General features: G+C 41.4%; 1 protein-coding gene across 1 annotated transcript; it reads right to left on the bottom strand.

Annotated features, from left to right (window-relative positions):
* Positions 1–10,232: 10,232 nt before the first annotated feature.
* On the bottom strand, positions 10,233–10,734 carry LOC105703565 (circumsporozoite protein). Its single transcript, XM_012432056.1, has 2 exons — positions 10,678–10,734; positions 10,233–10,586 (listed from the first exon to the last, which is right to left on the bottom strand). Exons 1-2 carry the CDS (start codon positions 10,732–10,734, stop codon positions 10,233–10,235), a joined length of 411 nt encoding a protein of 136 aa, XP_012287479.1.
* Positions 10,735–13,481: the final 2,747 nt, after the last annotated feature.

Here is a 13,481-nt window from a genome sequence, read left to right as displayed (position 1 = left end):
ACATTGATAATTAAACATAAAGCTGTGATTTCATAAAATTCTATTGCATAATATTTTCCATATCCATTTGAAACTCTCACAATGGGACTTACGCCACTTTCGAAATAAACGGCTCATATATAAATATGGCTATTGTAGATGAAAATTATGTATCCGCTATTGATCTACAAATATCTACTTATTTCTTGACGCATACAACATATATAATAGCTCTAGTAGACATCTACCAAACGTTAATCAACGTCGTTGAAAATACGTTTAGAAAAATAAAAAGACACCCCGTGTAACATAACATTTTTCATACATACATATTGTTTATATCTAAATTCCAACTTGATGAAACTGTTCATTTCGTACATACTCTAATTTCTTATTTACTTCCTCTTTGGCTGGGGACCATGTATTATGATTTTTTACCACTGTGTAAATTATGATGTATTACCATGCACCGTATGAAGTATAATATACTTATAGCGGAGGTAGAAATTACGACATAAGTAAAAGGAAATATAACGTATATTAAGACTGACAATTAGATTGAAAAAAATCACATCATCGAATCCACTGTAGCCGAAAATGCCGCACCTTTTCATATCAATTTTCACTCGCATACTTTGTTCCCGCCTCTCTGAACCATCTTTAAGAATCACTGATAGTTAATCCTTATCGCACGTAATTGAAAACCGAAGTAAAAGGAAAGAGCTGAAAAACGTAGCGATTACCGGCGAGGCGATACAGCACTCTCCAGGGTAGGTTATCATGTAAATCGGTCCCGGCGTTTCCGCTCGCGATTCGCGCCAGCACGCGAAATCGGCCAATACTTTCCCACCCTCTTATGGAAACTCCGGGTAAAGCGGGGAAAGTCTTGTCCACTCGCGCCAGCTCGGCCGAGTGGCCAAGCAGCGCGCAAGGACGCCGCGCGGCGTCGTCGGTTTCGCGGATCGATCCGCGCGCGACTTCGCGAATAATTAATTATTAATCGCGGGTACAACGTGCAAGGGGACGCATCGCCGACGCACCTGAGCGCGCAATTAGACCGGCCGATTTTCAAGGCGACGATCGGCGGCGCAATTGCGACGCCGAGTGCGCTTTTTACGCCCCCCGCGCCCTCGCCGACGTAATGGTCCTCGAAAGGGTGAAATTGGGCTACTCGCCGGCGCAAAGAGGGCCGGGATAATTACTATTACCGAACCCGACTCCGTTGCGCCGATGAACTGCATTCGCGATACGGCGAATCAGACGGGGTGAATTGCGGGACTGATAAGTTCTGGCGCGTCCACTTTGGGGTGATAACAAGTCGAGTACCGATTTCTTCCAAACGTTAAGGCGATATGTAAGGTCATAATATATATATATGTGATTTCATTCAATATATATGAAAATTTGAATTCATTCACTATATATGAAAATGTGATTTCATTCAATATATATAAAAATTTGAATTCATTCTATACGTATGAAAATTTGAATTCATTCAATATATATAAAAATCTGAATTCATTCTGTATATGTAAAAATGTGAAAATATTTATAAAACTTTCCCCCTAACTGGGTGCTCAAATGAATGGGTGAATTGCGCTACTGATAAGTTCTGGCGCGTCCACTTGGGGGTGATAACAAGTCGAGTACCGATTTCTTCCAAACGTTAAGGCGATATAAGGTCATAATATATATATATGTGATTTCATTCAATATATATGAAAATTTGAATTCATTCACTATATATGAAAATGTGATTTCATTCAATATATATAAAAATTTGAATTCATTCTATACGTATGAAAATTTGAATTCATTCAATATATATAAAAATCTGAATTCATTCTGTATATGTAAAAATGTGAAAATATTTATAAAACTTTCCTCCTAACCGGGTGCTCAAATCATTTGACACTTCAACACGTGATTATGGAGGCCCTAAGAAAGAAATTGTTAATAATTTATTAATGCGTCGGTGTTTTGATTTTAAGTACAATCTTCAGTACCTTATCGTACTTGGAATTGCACTGGATGACACATCTTGATGTTGAGGAGTTATTTCTTATTTAAAATTATTTAGTGGGTTTTAAAGGTATTGTAACAAACTATTGCGTTATCAAGTTAAATGTCAGTATTCTTTTAGGGTATACACATCTGTTACAATTAATTCAACAAACCTCGAGGACATGTCATGAACCTATCTGAAATTTAAGTATTCATCCGCATTCTCTACTCGACGTTTCATTTCTGTCCTCGTTGTCATATGACATGTTGGTTGTTAAGGTAATCCTCATTTGTCGGGTTATCAACGAGAATTCAGTCGGTGCAGCTTTATGGTTCTACTCGTTCAATTTATTGTATCATTGAACGGACGTTGCGGACGAGTCTGTTAAGCTGGCAGGCTTGAGCTATATCTAGGAATACTTGTATAGGGGTATTGTGAGTACTGAATTGTGAATATGCAAATGAGATTGCGATCTGCAATAAGTGCTTCGTAATCGTAAACCTTTGACCAGGGTTCTATGTTTGTCACTCCCTTACGATCCCCTTCACGCGATGGTCGCAAGTTCCAGTGTTTATTAAATGTTCTTGAAATGTAATGTTTCTTAAATAAAAAAAAAAAAATAAGGAAAAGAAATTGGTTTTAAATGGGGGCTAAGAATCACCTCTGCCATTGGCTTCGTTTAGGCATTGCAGCGGGCATTACTTTGGACGCAAAAATTTTAATAACGCAACGCAGTTTATCGCCTTCGTACTTTTTACTGCGTACTTAAACAGTACAATTGAGTTCTCCAACTCCAAAATAGGCATCCTACTTATTGCTGCGAAGTGGGAGTATGTTTCCCTTCGAAAGTAGGTATTCCTTTCGGTTCAAGTATTTTGGACATGCAACTCCGTTTGTTGCTTCGCGAAGAGTATTCGGCGAAGAAATGTGCTTAAGGGGTTACACCACTTTAACCCACCCAAAGATTACGGTTTTTCAAGAATTTTTTTTTACGAATTAAAACATTTTTATCCAAATTAAAGTACAGTAAGGCATTATACTACTATTAAACAACAAAATACTTTTTTTGTATTTTTTTATTTACAAAAATGGCGGCTTGAAAGGCGATTTACCGGAGAGATGCGAGAATCGATGATCGTGCGGTGGGCACGATAACTCAGTCCAGGTTTAAGCTAGATCAATCAACGAAAAAGAATTAGTTTCTGTAGCTAAAAAGCTAGCGAAATACGTAGCCGTTTTCAGAAATATATATTTTTCACAAAATGGCATCGATTTGAAAGGAAAGATACGTATTTTGCCCTAAACTTCGTTAATTAATGTTGCATGAAAAACGCGAATATCAATACATTGAAAAACCATACGTATTTCGCTAGGTAAACATATCACGAATAAAGTAAAAAAAGAATCGAGACGAACTTTACCTTCGTGTCTAAATAAAACAAATTGACGATATTCATTCTACTTTACATTTAAGACCCTTAAGAAAAATTTGAAAAAAAGTCTACAGATGAAGTTTCATTACCTCAAAAGCATTTTAATACGTAACTTGCATTGACGAGTGAATAAAAAATTACGAGATTGTAGAAAATGCTCTTTTCAAGGGGAAGTTTCAATGTCATCGGAAAAATGCCACGATAGTTTTCAGTTGTATGGAGATTGCCCCTTTTCGAAGTGAAAAATTCAATTTTACAGCTTAATAAAAATACGGAGGCGATAAACAGAGTTGCCCTGTCGACATGTCCGTGCTGAAAGCTATACTGCTTCCAGACGAAAACATGCTTATACTTTACAGCGGCAGAAAGATAGCCGGTTTTGAGGCTGGAGAACTCAATTGTGCAGTTTAAGTATGCAGTAAACGCACGAAGGCGATAAAATGAGCCGCGTTATTGAAATTTCTGTGCCTAAAGTAATACTTCTTTCCTGTCAAAATATGATTAAGGACTGACCCTTTAGGATGTCCAGCAAAAAGGTAACATTTCAAATTGTTCGGCTACCGAATCTCCCTTGAGAAAAACAGTAAAATGAAAACTAAATTGTGGATAATGATCGGATTTTGATAACGAAGTCTAATTCCCAATCTGGGTATCTGTATTCTGTCAACTTTGTAAAATAAATATACAAAGATAGTCTGTTGTAGAAACATGTTTTTATTTGAAGCTGGAAAATTTAATTGTGCAGTATAAATATTTTCCAGTGGTTATGATTATATATGACAAAAACAGTGAAATGAAAACTAAATTGTGGATAATGATCGGATTTTGATAACGAAGTCTATTTCCCAATCTGGGTATCTGCATTCTGTCAACTTTGTATAATAAATATACAAAGATAGTTTGTTGCAAAAGTATTTCAAATCGTTCGGCTACTCAAGCTCCCTTGACAAAAACAGTGAAATGAAAACTAATTAGTGGAGAATGGTCTCATGTTCATAACGAAAAGCCATGGACCACTTTGGTTATTTTTTCCCCGGAAAAAGCCAAAAAGGTGGAGGGCACATGGCCTCACCGTACGTGGTCACTGTCGCCAGAGATCCGACAATGGCCCGCAATGACGCGACGCTAAATTACTCCCTTAAGGGTTCGAAGAATGAAGACAATTTGATGGGTAAGAAGTAAGGTGTGAAACTAGAGAAGGATTTTTCCAGATAATGTTTTCGGGGGTAATAAATTGTCTTAAAGTGTGGAATTTTCTGATTGTTGAAAACGATCATTAAATTCCCTATTAAAAAATAATATAATGCATATAGTCCTTTTCGGTGCCGTGCATTTCAAAAAGGCCGTGCTTCCCTGAAATTCTTCCTCACCGTGTATGGATGCATGGTAAGTGCACTACTTGTGCGGTTAAGGAAGATCCAGTAGATGGAGTTCAATTTATAAGCCGAATGTTTTCTGGGACCTTAAATACAGGCTAAGAGTCATCTGTTAAAAGAGGCTATTAAACGTTAATTGAACGACCGGCGACGACCGGTTCACTGAAACGATAGTTAACCAAGTTCGACTGGTAAAACCGGAATGAGTAACGCACTTTATAATAAACGTTGGAGAGCCCCTACGTACTTAAATGTGTGCCGAACAATTAGTTTTTAATTTACGACCGTTTTTCATATGGATTATCATACATTTTGAGGAGTTCGATTGCTCTCCTAACGCGAACCTTCGTTCCATAGGCGAATAGAAACGAAAATATAATAAAAAAAAATATATATACCAGTAGTAACATTAATATTCTTGGAGATCAAATTCGCAATTCCACCTCTTATCGGGCCCCGTATCGCAGTCCATCAACGACCGAATTTTTGGGCATCTTTATTGACAATTCGTTAATAGAAAATATCGTAAAAAAAGAATGTCACACGTTTAATTATCCCAACCAAAAGTACCCTTAAAATTCCTCCCAAGAGCCACTAAAGAAATTCATTTCCTCATATCACCTTCACATAATGAAAAAAAATATATATACATATATGAGTCATAGCATATTAATATTCTTGCACGTCAAATTCACAATTCCACCTCTTATCAGGCCCCGTATCGCAGTCAATCAACGACCGAATTTTTGGGCATCTTTATTGACAATTCGTTAATAGAAAATATCGTAATATAAAATGTCACACGTTTAATTATCTCAACCAAAAGCCATTAAAGAAATTCATTTCCTCATATCACCTTCACATAATGAAAAAAATATATATATACATATATGAGTCATGGCATATTAATATTCTTGTACGTCAAATTCACAATTCCACCTCTTATCAGGTCCCGTATCGCAGTCAATCAAATTTTTCAACCGCCCTCGCCTCGAACTTCCATCGGAAAGTTCCTCTTTTCTTTCCGAGGAGAATAGGCCGCGCTATTGGTCGTCCCTGGGGAAATCGAGATTCGTCTGAACCCGCGATAGGCGCGATTATCTATCGGTTACCGGATAAGTCTCTTAGATTGCGCGTTCCTCCCCTCCACTCGTCTCATCGGTTCCCCCACTCCGCCTCCCACTCCGCGGTATATAAAGCGGGCCCCCCACTCTCTCCGCGGCCACTGTCACTGTCATTCTCGATCAGTCAACCCCCTCCCACGGAGCCGCTGCAGCTGCCCCGCTCCTCTTACCGGCAGTTTTGCAATTTCAACCTCATTTTTGCGCATCGCTATCGGCCCGTGCAAACACGATAACGCGCTGGGCCTTTATCGCGGCGCGGCGTTATCGCGCTTTATTTTTTCAGGCCGCACGCGCATTTTCGCAAGAGGCTGTTGCACCTCGCCGGCTGCCAGGAGGAAAGGAAAAACCATGACACGTGCGAGCCGACGAATCTTCCAGGTTCCACGATTAGTTATCACTTATCGCCAGGCGAGGACGTTGAGGTAAATTAAAGAGCCTCTGATTAATCATTTTTAGGTTAGGATCTGAAGGGTAAGTACGGATTTGGCTGTAATTTTTTAAACGTGCGGATTTTGTCACGCGTGCTCGCATGTAAGAAAAATGTATTGCCGGTCATATGTGTACATGTACCAGCTAATATGTCGCTGTGTCATGGAAGACTTTTATTACAATAAAGTAGATAAATTAAAGTTACGGTGTTTCTTTTCAATTATTCCTCAGTATTCGTGTGATGCGTGTACACGTACTATCTAATATATTGTACCGTGTATAATGTTAATTATAATAAAGTGAATAAATTGATGTTTTCTTGTTTCTTCTTAGTCATTTTTCAATTTTTGAAAAGTGACTGCGTTTATGCAGGGATTTCGATATGTGTGTATTTAGTTATATATCTTTATACCGCGTATACCGATTATTATAACAAAATAAAATGCTATATTAATAACTATATATAATGTCTTTTTTCAAATTTGAAGGCAAGTCCTTTCTTCCTGGAAAATCTGTTCTTACGGCTAGGCAGTTTTGCGTAATCCCATCTCGGTTACTATATTTACACGCGCTAATACGTGTGTCGCGAGTGCGCGTGCGCAGCCGCCCACGCGTGATTATTTACGCGCGGCCATACGCGGATCCAGTGCACTCGCAATCGAGTCGGGGAATTTCATTGAGAGAAGAGAGCGTCATTGGCACAGTGCTCTCCTTCTCTCTCTCTCCCCCTCCCGATTCCGATATCTCGCCGTCTCCTTATCTCTCGTTTTCCCTCGTTCCGCTGCCTCTCTCTTTCTTTCCATCCTCGCTCTTTCACTCTCGGCGAACTAGTAGTCGTCTCTCGTATCGAGATATCGAAAATTCTGCATTTCGTACATTAGAATTAATTTAAACATTTTTTTTATCCCTATTTTACGTGAAATATTTATTGACGGATGAATATCAGTTTTTATTTGTATAGAGAAACACAGTGGACTCTTGTATAACGCGCCAATGTTATTGCGACTACTTCCTGGCAGTACAGAATAATTTTTTAATATTTATTTGTTATCTTTGCTAAATATCTCAAGCGACATATTTTTTAAGATGTTTTGTAGAGTTCCGAAGAGAGTACAAAATTTCTTATGTGCAATATTAACGTAATACATAAATTGTCATTGATTTTGAAATTTAATGGGGATCTCATTACGAGATGATATTAATAAATTGAGATAATTTTGTATAAACTATTAATAGGTTTGTGGTATTAATCTACTCCTCTCGATGAATAAGACGCCTTTTCAGACAAATATAGTCAATTGTCAAGAATATAATTTATTTTAAACAAATCTAGGTGCGACTAGACTTCAGACATGATTTTATCTAGATATTATTAAACAATATGTCGTAACGCTGGTTAAGCAATATTTATGATAATACCCAAGGAAGTACACAATCTCTTACGTGCAATATTAACGTAATACATAAATTGTCATTGATTTTGAAATTTAATGGGGATCTCATTACGAGATGATATTAATAAATTAAGATAATTTTGTATAAACTATTAATAGGTTTGTGGTATTAATCTACTCCTCTCGGTGAGTAAGATGCCTTCTCAGAGACGGGAATAATAAATTGTCAAGAATACAAGGTAGTGGAAACGAATCTAGGTGCGACTAGATTTCAGATACGACTTTATCTAGATATTCTCGAACACGGAGTCGTTATGTTACTTAAGCAATATTTATGATGGATCTCGAAGGAGCACACGATCCCGTACATAGGACATTTACGTAACAGCTAAAATGTCATTGAATTTGAGACTCGACGATAAATCCATTACGAAATGGTACTGCACAGGAGATACCTAATGGGAATATCGAATATATTTCCAGATAACCATAAGTACGCGCATTGAATAAGCCTACCAAATATGGAGATGAATAATCGCCCCGAATCTATGTTAGACATATATTCAGATAATCCCGTCGAATGCATCCCAAGTCGGAATGTCAAATCCCCGTTTGAATTACTATATCGAATAGTCCTGCAAATGCGAATGTAGCTTAACGATTATGCGGTATAGTTTTATCGAATGTGTTTGTACGACAAAGATCTTTGCCTGGTGGCAAAAGATGGATGAGAGCTTCTACACATGGACATACTGCATTTTACCTTCATTACACACATGCAAATTTGGATAATTGCACTCTTTTCTTAAGGGATAAGTGTGGCTAGATATGTGTGATCATACATAAGGATAGGACGAATAGAGGGACCATATTTACACTTCCCTTTCTTTCTTGTTATCAGGTGGACGGTCGTCATAGCGGAGCGCCATTTCTTCTATAAAGAGGAAGAGAAGGATCAAGGAAGTAGCCCCTCTGTTTTCCCTCTTCCAGTTATGCCATCTTCTTAATCACATCAGTATATGTGGTCCATACATCCCACATCCATGGCTAAATACTCCCATCAAACCACCTTGCTCAACCACACTCCCACCCTGGTAGGCATCCAACATCAATCCACAGCTTGGCTGTGCAATTGGTCAATGGTAACTGGGAACCTATTGTAACTAAACCAGAATAAAGATATCGCACCATAATTTGCGTCCTCGGATCTAGTGTTCAGTGTTGAGCGACAAGATCAACTCTATCCGTGATAAGCGTTCCTTGTTCCCCTTGCAAGATTCCCTAGTCGGATGGGTTCAAGATCAGCTCCATCCGTGATAAGCCCTTGCAACATTCCCTAGTCTGATGGGTTCAAGATCAGCTCCATCCGTGATAAGCCTTCCTTGTTCCCCTTGCAAGATTCCCTAGTCTGATGGGTTCAAGATCAGCTCCATCCGTGATCAGCCCTTGCAAGATTCCCTAGTCTGATGGGTTCAAGATCAGCTCCATCCGTGATAAGCCTTCCTTGTTCCCCTTGCAAGATTCCCTAGTCTGATGGGTTCAAGATCAGCTCCATCCGTGATAAGCCTAACTTGTTCCCTTTGCAAGATTCCCTAGTCTAATGGGTTCAAGATCAGCTCAACCAGCGCTTCCTTATGTCTATGGCTGACTTCAACCAAATCGCTTGGTCCAAAACCTCAACCAAATCAACACCCTCGGTCGACTCCCATCCCAATGGGAACTCGGCATCAATCCACAGCTTGGCTTTGCGATTGGTCAATGTCAACCGGGAACCTATCATAACTAAACCAGAATAAAGATATCGTACCGTAATTTGCGTCCTCGAATCTAATGTTTAACGCTGAGTGACAAGATCAGCTCCATCTGCGAGAAGCCTTCCTTGTTCCGTTTGCTGGATACCCTGGCAGGATAAGCGCATCCCCACGTCTACGGCTGACTTCTCCCATCAAGTGGCTTAACCCAAAACCTGCACCAAATCAACGCCCACGACCGACTCCTACCCCAGTGGGAACTCAGCATCAATCCAAAGCTTGTCCGTGCGATTGGTCAATGTCGCTCGAGAATCTACCGTAACTGAACCGGTATAAATGTGACGCAACCCAGTCCGCGTCTTCGAAACTAGCAATCAGCACCAAGCGGAGAGATTAGCTCCACGCATGAGAAGCCTTCGTTGCTCGCCTAGTGCGGCTCCCATCATCATGTGCAGCATTCAACCCTAGGCCCATCGCCACATCCCAACGTCTACGACTACATACTCCCACCAAATCGCCCATCCTAAAACCTGTACCTAATCACCACACTCAACTAAATCCCACCCCAGCGGGCCCTCGTCATCGATTCATAGCTTGGCCTCGCGATTGGTCAACGTCGCTAGGGAATCTATCGCAACTAAACCGGAATAAGTGTGTCGCAACCCAGTCCCTGTCTTCGAATCCAGACGTCAGCACCGAGTGGAGAGATTAGCTTCACGCGCGAGAAGCCTTCGCTGCTCGCTAGATTCCCTCCACCATGCGACGTCCGGTGTTGGGTGTGATGTTGGGTTTGGTGTTGGGTGTGATGTTGGGTTTGGTGTTGAGTATGATGTTGGGTTTGGTTATGGGTGTGATGTTGGGTTTGGTGTTGGGTATGATGTTGGGTGTGATGTTGGGTTTTGTGTTGGGTCTGGTCTTGGGTCTGGTCTTGGGTCTGGTCTTGGGTCCGGTGTTGGGTCCAGTGTTGGGTCCGGTGTTGGGTCTGGTCTTGGGTTTGGTGTCAGGTATGATGTTAGGTTTTGTGTTGGGTCTGGTCTTGGGTCTAGTCTTGGGTCCGGTGTTGGGTCCAGTGTTGGGTCTGGTCTTGGGTCTGGTCTTGGGTTTGGTGTCAGGTATGATGTTAGGTCCAGTGTTGGGCCCGGCGCCGTGTCCTCCAGGTCCACCAGGTCCACCGGCTCATCCCCACCCTGCTCCCATCCGGTGTTGCGTCCGGCGCTGGGTCCTCCAGACCCACTAGGCCCATCCCCACCCCTCTCGCCGGACCTCGCGAGGCTCGCGAGAGGCTCTCGCTCGGACACAGATATCTCATGAAAAGTTGGTCTTTACGTAACAAGATGGACGCGGCGGTTTCCGTGTGCCTTTCACGCGGCAAGGCCAAGCCTGCCGGCGCGCCGTGGGACCGTAAGGGCGCGTTTACACGCGCGATATTCCGCCTCTACGTCGCGGTCCTCGCCGGCCCTCCCGCCCCTCCCTGGGATACACAGATACGAGTATCCGTGCTAAGCCCGAGACCATGAACCGATCGTGGGAGCCAAGGAGCATTGCGAACGAATACCGGACAGTCGAGCGCCGTTCTTTTTTCCTGCTTCCAGCGTCTCTCTCGCGCTTTGGTACTCTCTATTAGTCCCTCTCGCTCTCTCTGATCTAGGGACGGATCCCCTCCCGGGTCCAGAAGGAACTGTCGATACGGGAGTCGCGCTTTTCGAGCGATCAGATCGATCGGCACGCCTCTTGATAGCGCCTGGACCGCTCAGCGGATGCTGCGCTGGAAAACTGCTTATGAAAGCATTTTTTAGACTTAGGATTTTTTAAAGTGACATTTCACATGTTGTGGTAATACGTGTTGGTTTCCAGGTTATGAAAGGAATCCGCATCGAAAAGTGGAGCGACGTTTTACCCACTCAATAAAGGAGGAGGCACTCGATTCGATCCGTACATACTATTTTATATGTATGTCATGCATAACTTTTCCCTCGGTTAATCGATTTTGATATTTCTTTTTTGTTTTATAGAGGAAACTTTCGAAGTAGTTTTGCTAGCGCCTGGACCTAATCGATTTTGATATTTCTTTTTTTTTGTTTTATAGAGGAAACTTTCGAAGTTGTCTTGCTAGCGCCTGGACCGCTGATCGGATGCTGCGCTGGAAAACTGCTTATGAAAGCATTTTTTAGACTTAGGATTTTTTAAAATGACATTTCACATGTCGTGGTAATACGTGTTGGTTTCCATGTTATGAAAGGGACCCGTATCAGAAAGTGGAGCGATTTTTTACCGAACGCACCAAATTATCTAAAACCTTAACAATGATTATGGAGGCTCTAAAAAGGAACGCGCTGCCCGTGAAATTTCATTTTTCGAAAAAGAAATATCTTTTTTTAGTTCTTGGCTGAGATAAGTACAACATTTTTGTTGAAAAATTAAACTTCACGAGCAGCGCGTTATTTCTTAGGGCCTCCATAATCACGTGTTAAAGTTTCCGATAATTCGGTGCACCCAGTTTGGATAAAAGTAATAAATGTTTTGACTGTTTGTTATGTGTACATCACACTTTTACATCCCCTTGAGACCTGCAATTGGAGGTCTTAAATAAGAATTTCGACTCGGAATGTGTTAAAAGAAACATCTTACCCACGGTGGCGCTCTCTGTCGGCGTACCGGCGAACTTCGCCGTTTTCTGATACTTTTGTTCCACGTGATTATGACAATTGTCCGTAAGTGAGATAACAATTCACGCAATGTGTTAAAGTTTCCGATAATTCGGTGCACCCAGTTTGGAGAAAAGTAATAAATTGTTTTGACTGTTCGTTACGTGTACATCACACTTTTACATCCCCTTAAGACCTGCAATTGAATGTCTTAACCCTCTATGGGCCGAATTTTTCATTAAATAAAAAGAAAATTGGGGGAACGAAAAATAAGCAATTAGGAACCTATATATGCAAATGAAAAAAAAATGTTTCATTTAAAATGTGACCTGAAAGTTACACAGGCCCAAAGAGGGTTAAATAAGAATTTCGACTCGGGATGTGTTAAAAGAAACATCTTACCCACGGTGGCGCTCTCTGTCGGCGTGCCGGCGAACTTCGCCGTTTTCTGATACTTTTGTTCCACGTGATTATGACAATTGTCCGTAAGTGAGATAACAATTCACGCAATGGTAGGTTTCCCACGTGAGTTCCGACATTAATCCCTAATTTCGGACGATAGAACAGGCGGTGCATAAACCTCGAGCACGTTTGCCAGCGGAAAACGCACCTCGGCCGCGTCTTTCCGGGCTCGGCAGTTCCTGCGCATAATTTTCGCACGCACACGCGCGTGCGCACTCGCGCAATTGCGGACGCATTTGCACGCAGCTTACGCCGAAGCGTGCGTGCCATCTGGCGGCCCATGTGGCTCCTCCGCGCGGGCAAAACGCGCGTTTCTTCCGCCGCGGATCCTCGCTCCATTTCGCGAAACGCGCCTTTTCTTCCGAGCAATTTCGACATTTTTCCGCGGTATCCGGACGCGGATTCCGCCTTTTAACAAAGAGCCTCCTCTGAGCTCCGCTGCGGAGGGGATGCGGAATTACTGCCGTGGGTGCCGAAAACTTGATACTTCATTCTCTTATGTAAGGCAAAGATGCAGATAAACGTGTTATGCAAAGAATATTGAACAGCATTACTTAATGCACTTTGTGGTTTTATTTTATAGATACTTTCCCACAAATATACACTTGTACTTTTTTTCCCCCAACAATTTTGACACTTTTTTAACAATCGTGCGGAATCCGTTTCTTAAGGGGATGTGAATGTGGCATCTGAAAGCTCAATCGTTCATAAAACTTTTCTACGAACTGGGGGTCTCAAATCGTTGCATATTTAGAAACGTGAATATGGAGACCCTAAGGTAGGTCCTGAAAGTCGTGAAATTTCATTTTTCATAAACTGGCATCTTAAGGGGATGTGAAAGTGGCATCCGAAAGCTCAATTGTTCATAAAACTTTTCTACGAA

The sequence above is a fragment of the Orussus abietinus genome, unplaced genomic scaffold (genome assembly GCF_000612105.2).
Source record: "Orussus abietinus isolate OABI.00-Male unplaced genomic scaffold, Oabi_2.0 scaffold146, whole genome shotgun sequence".
NCBI classification, from domain to species: Eukaryota; Metazoa; Arthropoda; class Insecta; order Hymenoptera; family Orussidae; genus Orussus; species Orussus abietinus.
Note: the sequence above shows the minus strand (reverse complement) of the source record. Positions and strands in the feature narration are given on the sequence as shown.